At 55.4% G+C, this 9,442-nt stretch overlaps 1 protein-coding gene across 1 annotated transcript; it reads left to right on the top strand.

Moving 5' to 3' along the window:
* Positions 1-766: 766 nt before the first annotated feature.
* On the top strand, positions 767-3,614 carry LOC103060931 (nicotinamide N-methyltransferase-like). Its single transcript, XM_007444775.3, has 3 exons — positions 767-1,527; positions 2,091-2,298; positions 3,003-3,614. The coding sequence occupies exons 1-3, from the start codon at positions 1,374-1,376 to the stop codon at positions 3,427-3,429; spliced, it is 789 nt and encodes a 262-aa protein (XP_007444837.1). The 5' UTR covers positions 767-1,373; the 3' UTR covers positions 3,430-3,614.
* Positions 3,615-9,442: the final 5,828 nt, after the last annotated feature.

Here is a 9,442-nt window from a genome sequence, read left to right as displayed (position 1 = left end):
GTATTATTATTTTAAAAACGTTATCTTCAAGGGTAGTCACTATTTCATAACTGGCAGCTCCCCCCAAAAGCTATGAAATCTATAAATAAAAATAATGCATTCCAAAGAAGACGCAGAGACAAACTACAATGGACAGCGCAGTACTGCACACAACACCACACTGATTGCAACAACATCAACACACAGTACATGGATTGTAACCGAACTGCACCTGCAAAGAAACTTAGATTGATGTGCATCGTCACGTCACATAAGCCAGTTTCGAACAAGGTGCACTGGGTCATAAATTCATCGTTCGTCAATCGAAAGAACTGGAAAAGTAATATGATTCAGTTAATTTGGGGGTCAGAGAGAAGCAATTAAAAAAATTCTATGGTTTTTCTTTCATCCTTTCCTTAAACTTAAGAGGAGAAGCATTGTTATTCCATATTCTCCTCTGTCAATCTCAGAATGAAATGCTTCATCAGTCATTTCCAAAACTCTTAAAAATCAGCTTAACAATTCATACCCAGTAAAACCTTAAATGACCATTGCTAAACTGGGCAGGTAACCAATGTTATATTCTTTAACTGTAAAACAAAACTAAGGTCTTTTAGTTCCCAATATTTCCCTAAAATTAGTACCTGCAACATTGCAGAGAGAAAGTCTATATTTCAAAGTGGCTGAAGTTCAGCGGGCCCTAGCCAGACGTTGCCTGGAGGTGGGTATGACGTGCCAGGGTCTGTATCAGGACACCACGATGTCTACCCAAGCCGGAAGGTGCCAGCTACCGGACTGCAAAATGCCCTCTCCGTTTTGGGCTTCCTGGGCTCCGACCTGCTGGGGAATATACGAGGTGCTGAAATAGATGCTCCTCACTGACTGCTATAATTAGCAACCCCCTGGAGACCGGGCAGAACGGGTGAGAGATGAACAGATCAAGGGGAACGCAGGAGGGAGGGAGGCGGAAATTTAAGAAGCAGAGTTTGAATTCAGAAAAGAGGGTGAAGACCTGTTGGCACCCGGGAGAGGCGGAGCCCACAGCAGAACGGACAAAAAGGAGGCTCCAGACAAATACTGTAGCTTAAAGGGGGGGGAGGAGAATAAGAAGTGTGCGCGTGTGCCTGTGTCCCTCTGCCTCTGTCCCTCTGTGCAACAGGGGAGAAAGGAGGATGGCTGTAGGGGAAGCCAGGAGGGAAAGGCTCCTCCGCCTGGCAGAACTACAAGTCCTCAGCCAAATCCCGTTGCCAGAAGACCGACGAGAAGCTCACGCTGGAACATGCAACAGTGGGGAGTGTCGAGAAACATACCAATAGTAGAAATGAGGAGGCGGAGAGAGCAAAGAGCAAAGCGTAGTGCTCAGACCAGCAGTGGGCAAAGGGGTGTCAAGGAGGATGGGGGAGCCTTTCACAGAGAAAGATGTCTACGCTGAGCATCTTGATCCCAAAGACTATCTGGAAACATACTACAACGTTGGCCCTCTGGATGAAGGAACGGGCCTTCTTCTAACGTTTTTCCTGAAAGGTGCCCACAGGGCATTCATCCTGGGTAAGTTTTGATTTCCCCAATTCCAACCTCAGTGTGAGGGACGCTTGTTTAACTCAGATGGTCAGGATGAACCAACTGGCGCGTCTCAAGCTCATTCTTTCATTTTCACAATTCTGCCAGTGACAACCTGGGCTCCTCGGATGCCCTCTTCAGTGCACAAACAGCCACTGAGTGGAAGTAGCTTACAGGAGGCCTATGCCAAAAGGCTCGCAAACGTTATGCGGCCTTTTCTGCAGACCGATGTGGAAGCAAGACTCAAGCAATTTGCCTGAGGAAAGAGTTTCCCAGTCTCTTCCGAATGTGTTTATTTCTTCCTGGGACGGGGCAAGCTGGTTGGTGGGAAAGGAGCGCGTGGGGATGCTCAGAAGAGAAAGGGCGGCCACTTGGCCAGGTGGTCCCGGTGCTGCTCTTGGAAGGTCTGGCGCTTCTGAGGCAGTTTGGGGAATGGGGAGGGATGGGGAAAACATGCCCCAGCTGATCTCTGAGCATGCGGTATGGCTGACGTTAAGGACCCCAAGCCGACTGGGCTTGAACCTCTCTGTGGTTGGGTTGACGGGCTGCAGATGGCATCACGGGAGACACCCTGATTGACATCGGCAGTGGCCCGACCGTCCACCAGTTCCTCTCCGCCTGCGAGTCCTTCCGCGAGATCATAGCCACCGACTACGCTGAGCAGAACCGGGAGGAGATGCGGCGATGGCTGAAGAAGGAACCGGGGGCTTTCGACTGGAGCCCCATCGTGAAGTACGTCTGTGAGCTGGAGGGAGACAGGTAGGCCAGGGAAGAACTCACCTTTCCTTTGACGCCCTTTAAGACGCAGGTTAATTTAGTCTCGGGAAAAGGAGACGACGGCTGTCTTCTTCAGACTTTGGCTGATCCGTCCATTTACTGAAATGCAGGAGGAGAGGCTTGGTAATCATGTCCCTCGCAGGAAAGTCACTGTGCAAACCGGAAGAGCCCACATGGAGCCACCGAGGGTGATTCTCTTTCGGAAAGCAGCGCACCGGCCCACAAAGACTGCCGTCAGGAATTTGCAGCTGCCCTTTGACGCAAGGAGCTAAGTCGGGCCGGTGCCATGATGACAGAACCACACATGGCTCTCTATTAATTTGTTGAGATGATTTATAGCCCCCCACCCCAATCTGTGAGGTAGGTGATGCCAGGACAAAGAGGCTGGCGACAGAGCCACGGCAGCCGCGTGGGGACGCGGCCCTAGACCAGTCTCTCCTGCTGGCTGGGGAACTCTGGGAGTTGAGGCCCACCCATCTTAGAGTTGCCAGGGTTGAGAAGCACTGCCCTTGACCTTGCAAGTCCCCGACTGAGACTGGATCCAGGCACGAGGGCATCCCGGCGGAGAGAGGGCTTTTCTGTTTCTTGCCCCATCTTAGTCCCTTGAAAGAGGGGCAACTCCCCGGTCAGCGGAGCTGACTCAGGTCTGGAGGTGGGCAGGTGGTGCTCATCCTGTCTTTCCGCAGGGAGAAGTGGCCACAGAAGGAAGAGAAGGTGCGAAGAGCCGTCAGGCAGGTCCTGAAATGCGACGTGACCCAGCCCAACCCCTTGGCTCCGCTGGTCCTTCCTCCTGCGGATTGCCTGATCTCCACTTTGTGCCTGGACGGGGCTTGCAAGGACATTCCCACCTACCGGTCAGCCTTCAGGAACATCAGTTCCCTGGTGAAGCCAGGCGGGCACCTCCTCTTCCATTCAACCCTTGAAGAGCACTACTACATGGTTGGCCAGCGTCGGTTCTCTGCCCTCTACTTAGAGAAGGAGGTGGTGGAGGAGGCAGCGAGGCAGGCGGGCTTTGCTATCAAATGGCTTGAGGAGATCAGGATCAACTTCCCCCCGTCTGTGGCGGATGGGAAGGGGCTGTGCCTCCTGCTCGCCCAGAAATGCGGCCCATGAAAATTAGGCAGCCGCTGGCCCGACCACAACAGGCTTCTCCAGTCACCGTTCCGATGCTGCTGTACAAGTTAGGCGAGGCCGCGGCGCATGGCCTCCGGAATCCTTCCCGCCCCTTTCCCTGCAGGCGCATAGGCGATGCATGGGAGATGTGTTCTGCTGTGCAATAAAGTAGCGCCTTGCCGCTGGGGTCGGGCTGCTTCCTGCTTTCCTGTGTGCGCGGGGCTCTCTGGGCCGCCTCGGGGGCGGCCTCTGCCCCTCTGCGGGCGACGGTCCCAGGACCGAGGGGAGGGGCGTCGGGCAGGGTGGTCAGCGGCCCCTCCTGCCAAGGTGCCCTGGGGGAACCGCCGGAAGGTTCTTCCTGCAGCCCCCAGCCGATGCGCCCCGTTTGCTGAACTCATGTGTTCTGCTGGCCGCTCCCCACGCGTTGGACCCGGGCCCTCCCGGTCAGCGTCTGGAGGGTCATCCCGCTGGCCAACAGACGGACCCTTCCAGGCCCCTCGACGTGGCCCCTTCCAAGATTCCTTCGGGCACGAAAGAACAAGCTTCAGGAGAGTTCTGGGGAGGGACTTGTGCAATCGTGGCGCACCCAACTGACAGCAGGACACGTCTGCAGCTGCCCCCGGAGGTACGGCTGGATTCCAGGTGCTTGTCCCCAGCACGGGATAAACCGCGATGGCCTTCATGCACTGCGGTGTGACAATGGACCGCTTAACAGCGATGCATTGCATAAACCGTCGTCGACTAGATGCACGTGGTGCTACAGTCTACCGGGCGCAATGGCTACGTTCATCCAACACGCTGAGCCACGGAAAGCAAAGTACATTTAGGCTTCGCCTGAGGTGCGAGTGCAGTTTGCCTGTCCTCGTGCCCCTTGTAAACGGGGCAGAAGCTATGATGCCCTGTTATCCTGGCTTGTGGGCACGCCTAAACGGGGCAGTGCCCTCTGATGGGCTGAAACGCAGGAGGGCCGGGCGAGTCGGTTTCCACCTTGCGGTTCCCTTGATGGGATGCTCATTCTGTTCCGTTGGGTGCCAACAGTTTCGCTGAACTGACGGTCCTAACGAAAATGCGCTAATGCACGAACCAAGCACGCTTGATTTCCCGAGTAATCGAGGAACGGAATGAAATACAGAGTCCGTAAATGACATTGGAATTTTATTTCGATTCAGCATGTTATGCTGTTAAGGCGCACACTCTCCGTCTGTGTGTGTGTCTGTGTGCGCGCGCACGTGTGTGTGTGTGTGTGTAGGCAGTTTGTGATAATCCAAAAGAGGCTGTCTGCATCCATAGATCCCGAGGTGGGCTGCTTGCCTGGGCATGAGGACTGAAGCGATGCCCGGGAGTGCCCACAGGCGCAGTCTGGCAGTAGAAGGTGGCGCTGGGGGGTTCTCCGTCATTTATTTTTATAGACGTGGAGCGCATAGACCACGACCATCGTGATCAGGAGAACGATTCCGAGCATAACCCCAAGGAGGTTCACCCTGCGTGCGAGGCTGGAACAGCGGGAGGCGCGTCTGGTGTCTCCTGCACGGAGCGCCCCCTTCGCCTGCATGGGTGGGCAGAGCAGAGAGCAATGAGCATCGGGCAGAGCAAAGGGTGGCCAGGCATGGATGGGCTGCCTGGCCCTCTCTCCAGGTTGTGGTCCATCCCCAGCCGTGGAAGCTTCCTGGGCCAACTGCAGCCAGCCTGCCTCGCAGGGTGGTTGTGGGGAAAGATGGGAAGAGTGCTGCATCTCCCCCTTTGGGCCCCTGCACCCCAGTCAGGGTATCCGTCTGACCATTAAAGGAAATCCGCCCCGTCAAGATGGGGTAGAACTTGTGGGCACCTGGGGGGTGGGGAGGTGGTTCCAAATGCCCCTCGACTCACTTGCAGGGAGCAGATCAGCGCCCCGATGCCCAGCGGCAAGCAGCAGCACAGCGCATTGAAGAGAGACAGCAGGAGGTGCGACGGAATGCTGGCCGGGGGCACCTGTGTGTTCGGGCCAGCGGGTCCTCTTGGCTGCCCAGCGTGGAGGGCGCTGGGAAGCAGGGGAATGCCGGCAAGGCTTGGTTTCCACTCCGCTCCCTGGGAAAGCGAGCGGGCACGGGGCACCAGGAGACGGGGGCCTCTTTGTTCCACCCGGCCCAGCAGCCGAGGTGCCAGGGCCAGGGCCAGGACCCGTGAGAAACAGAGGAACGCGTCGGATCCGCCGTGGTAAAGAACCAGCGGAGGAGTGCCCTGGAAGGCCTCCGGGTGCAACCATCCTGGCCTGGAGGTGCCCGGGACGAAGCAGCTCAGAACCTAACAAGCACCGCGACGTGGCGTGCTTTGCTCTAGACCAGCTCTCCTGGGTCCTGAGCGGGAGCCCTGAAAGCCGCTTTTCCCCGTGAGAGGGGTGCCTCGTAGCAGCCTCCCCTTTCCTGGGCTGGGGGGGAAGAGGGGCCATCCGGCTGCCTCCAGCTCCCGGGCTTCTTCCCTCCCCGTCCCCTCCCGCCACCCACTCAGTCCTGGGTCTTCCGCACGGGGCGCCCTGCCACTTCACCACCTCTCCCTCTTGCGGATTCAGCGATGAGAAGGCGTGGTTTGGGGCCCTGGGCAAACCAGGGCAGTGGCAGTTTCCTCAGTAACTCCCGGATTAACAAGCCAATGGTGTAGGGCAGGGTTTCTCAGCCTGCGCTACTTCAAGAAGCGTGGAGTTCAGCTCCCAGAATTCCCCAGCCAGCAGGAGTGGACATCAACTCCCAGAAGTCCCCAGCCTGCAAGGAACAGCAGCGGGCAAAGAGGGAGCATGAGGGAGGGGCAAGGCTACCTTTCTGCACTCACACCCAGGGCAGCCACTTCGGTTCCACGCGAGAGGCTAGATGGGCTGGCGCGGACTGGAGCTTTCCTTCCATCGGGCAGCATCACGTTAGGGCAACTGTCTGCCAAGCGGCCTTGGTCCCCGGCTGATGAGCGTGGCAACAGAAGCTCTGCCTTCGGCCAAGGCTGCACACCCTTCTGGGGGGCTCCAGGGCACAGCCGCTCCCTCTGGGCAGCTCAGCCGGTGCCCTGCCGAGTGACCCGGCTGCTCTTTGTGACTTCAGCAGGCCTCCTAGGAGAAGCTCCTCCAGCCTCTCAGCATCGCCAGCGCAGGCAGGGCTGACCTGCGCGCCCAGCTCCCTGGCCGCGTGGGGCATGCGCGACCGGGCCAGGGTTGGACCTTTGCGACTTCAAGCGGAACTGGAGAGGTGGGACACATGGGACTGAACCCTCTCCCCCGGGCCCTGCCCAGACCTCGCAGGCAGCTGCGAAAGCCTCCGCGTCTTTAGGTGTCGGCTGGACGAGAGGAATCAGGCTGGGAAAACGCTCGGAGGAAGTGGCTAAATAGGGAGGTCTTTGCTGCAACCAAAGAGTTGGGCGCTGTTACGGCCCAAGGTGTCCTCTGCTGTTACGTCAAGTTTTTGCAGATCTGACTGCTCTTCTGTTTAGCAGCCGGAACATTGATCGTGCCAGGGATTGCCTTTCTGAGAAGACGGGCAGGGCTTTGCCCTCGCCAGTTCCGCAGTGTTTGCTGCCTCCTGGCTGGGAATCCCTAAGGAATTGCACTTTCGTCAGCTTCTCTGGAGTAGAGCGCAGGGCAAATTTTCTTGCCGCCCGAGGATACGTCCCTGCAGGGGTTTCACCAACGGCACAAGCGGGATTTGCCGTTCCTTCTTTGGGGGTGTTTTTGCCTTCGCCTAGTTTCCAGATGGGAGGCGTCCCGGTGGTCTCCCATCCAAATATTAACAGTTGAAGCCTCCCTTGGCTTTCCCAAGTCTGCCAGCTTTGTCCGGGGCAGCCATCTCACTCGACGTACCGGTCAGAATCCTCGCAGTCAGCAATTAGTTAAATTTCTTGTTTGCTTCCCTCGGTGCTGCCAGTTTGGAAAGGGGGGGAGGAAGGAAAATTCCGTTAGAAGCGGGTGGGCTCTTACCGGGTTCTCGTGAACAGCCAAGGTCGAACCAGCCGGAGGTCCAGGAGGAGATGAACTCCTGAGAAGAAGGAAGAAAGAAGAACTGTGGGGGGGGGGGGAGCAAGGGGGGAAGGAAAAGGGCTTTGGCGCGCACAGGCTTTTAGTCTTGGCAATACCTTAGCGCTGTAGATTGCTTCTCCATAAAGAACTCTCTTTTGAATCACTGTGGGGTTTCAGTGGGATTTACTTGGTTTTGGGAACAGGGTCTGGCAGATCTTACAGTGCCGGGAAGAAGATTTGCGATTCTTGGTTTCCTTGCTGCCTTTTTATCCATTTCTTTAGATCGTCTCTCGTTTGGCTACCAGGGTAAGGCACCAATGGGATCCTCTGGAGTTGCCGAATGTAACTGAGCGTGAAACGGGGAAGGTGGCTGGAAAGTGGGCTGAGGCTGTTCCCATCCCTACCTTAAGGGCTTTTTCCGAGGAGCGGTACCTTGCGAATAAAGACATCGTCAATCGCCCATCTTCTTTGGTGAGAGGAGACGCTGGTCGTTTATCAAGAGTGAAAAGTGTCAGGTGGAAGTCTAACGATACACCTCTTCCTGATCCCCACTTGGAGTGATTACTGAGGACTGGAGCCTTTCACGGGTAAGTCACCCAGCAGACAAGATGCTCCAGTGGAGAAGCATCCTGGGGGCCCTGATGCTACTAGCTTCAGTAGGTGCTGCGGATAGTTAATGCCCACGCAGAGAAAAGGCCAGGAGACCAGGTTCATTAGAAAGCAGATTAGTAAATATCAGAACTGACTAAGAAACAGCTTCACAGCTGCAAGGATAAACTTAGCACAGAGAGATATGTTACTGACCGTATCAGCCTGGGAACTTAAACGTGCAGAATGTGCAGTACAGGTAGCTCTCAACTTATGACTGTTCATTTAGCGACTGTTTGAAGTTATAACAGCGCTGAAAAAAAGTGACTTATGACTGGTCCTCGCATTTACGACCATTGCAGCCTCCCCGTGGTCATGTGATCAAAATTCAGGCACTTGGCAACCAACATGTATTTACGACAGTTGCAGCATCCCGGGGTCACGTGATTGCTGTTTGTGACCTTCCCAGGGGACTTTCCACAAGCAAAACCAATGGGGAACTGCGTGATTTGCTTAATACTGCTGCAAAAAATGTCATAAAATTGGATGCGGTCTGGTGATGCTTCCTTTAATGGCTGCACTGATTACGATGGATTTTCTGGACCCTATTGTGGTCGTAAGTCGAGGACTACCTGTAATCCTCAAGGTTGAAGCAGAAGCTTCCCCAGCCATAAGTGCCAAGGAGGAGCTGGGCTGGCATCGAAACAAAGTGAATTGGCCTTCACCTCCCATGTGGTTAGGGGGGGGGAATTGGGGGAGGAGGTCCAGCCTGCAGAGCAGCCTTCAAAAAGGAAAGGATGCAGCACCTGCCTGCCGATGTGGGGAGGAGCTGCAGAAAGGGGCGATTCACCGAAGAAGGGGGCACTGGATGTAATGTAGGGCCTCTCACACAGGACCTGCTCCGTGTCCTGAATTCACACGGCTGTTGCTTTCTCTGCTTCCAGATCACGATCCTAAAGGCGGAGCTTAAAAATCAACTCCGAAAAATTCCCTCTGACACTGAGAGAAGAAGAAGTCAGGGGTATCCATGAGAGTTCATCATTCCCACGTAGGATCTCTGGGGAAAGAAGGAACCCACCTCTGGTCACCAGATGCCAAGAACAGGATAATAGCAGAGGGTTTTTCCTCTTTTCAGCCATACAGCACACCTTGTTTAACCATCAGTTGTTGTGTTTAACTTGTGGTAAGCCAAATGGTGGCTTAGCACTGGCATTGCCAACATAATGCTTATGGCTATTGATGTACACTCCCCCCAAACCCACACACACACCATGTTCATCTCCCACTTGACTTTTCAGTGTTGTGTCCTATTCTACATGGAGAACCACCTGTATCCCTGGCAGTCGCAGCCTTGGCAATGGGCCCTCCGCCTTTCAAATGTGACCGTTGCCTCCAAAAGTTGAGGAGCAATTTATACGGGTGCCCATCTAGCTTCTGTTCTGGAAACTTAGCTGC

This window comes from Python bivittatus, unplaced genomic scaffold (genome assembly GCF_059951505.1).
Source record: "Python bivittatus isolate LINGU-HERP-01145 unplaced genomic scaffold, Pbiv_v1 ctg000320_np1212, whole genome shotgun sequence".
NCBI lineage: Eukaryota > Metazoa > Chordata > Lepidosauria > Squamata > Pythonidae > Python > Python bivittatus.
Note: the sequence above shows the minus strand (reverse complement) of the source record. Positions and strands in the feature narration are given on the sequence as shown.

Coding starts and splice junctions, on each gene's coding strand:
- LOC103060931 (XM_007444775.3), top strand. CDS start 1,374: ATGGGGGAGCCTTTCACAGAGAAAGATGTCTACGCTGAGCATCTTGAT. Junction 1,528..2,090: donor CCACAGGGCATTCATCCTGG/GTAAGTTTTGAT, acceptor GACGGGCTGCAG/ATGGCATCACGGGAGACACC. Junction 2,299..3,002: donor TGTGAGCTGGAGGGAGACAG/GTAGGCCAGGGA, acceptor GTCTTTCCGCAG/GGAGAAGTGGCCACAGAAGG.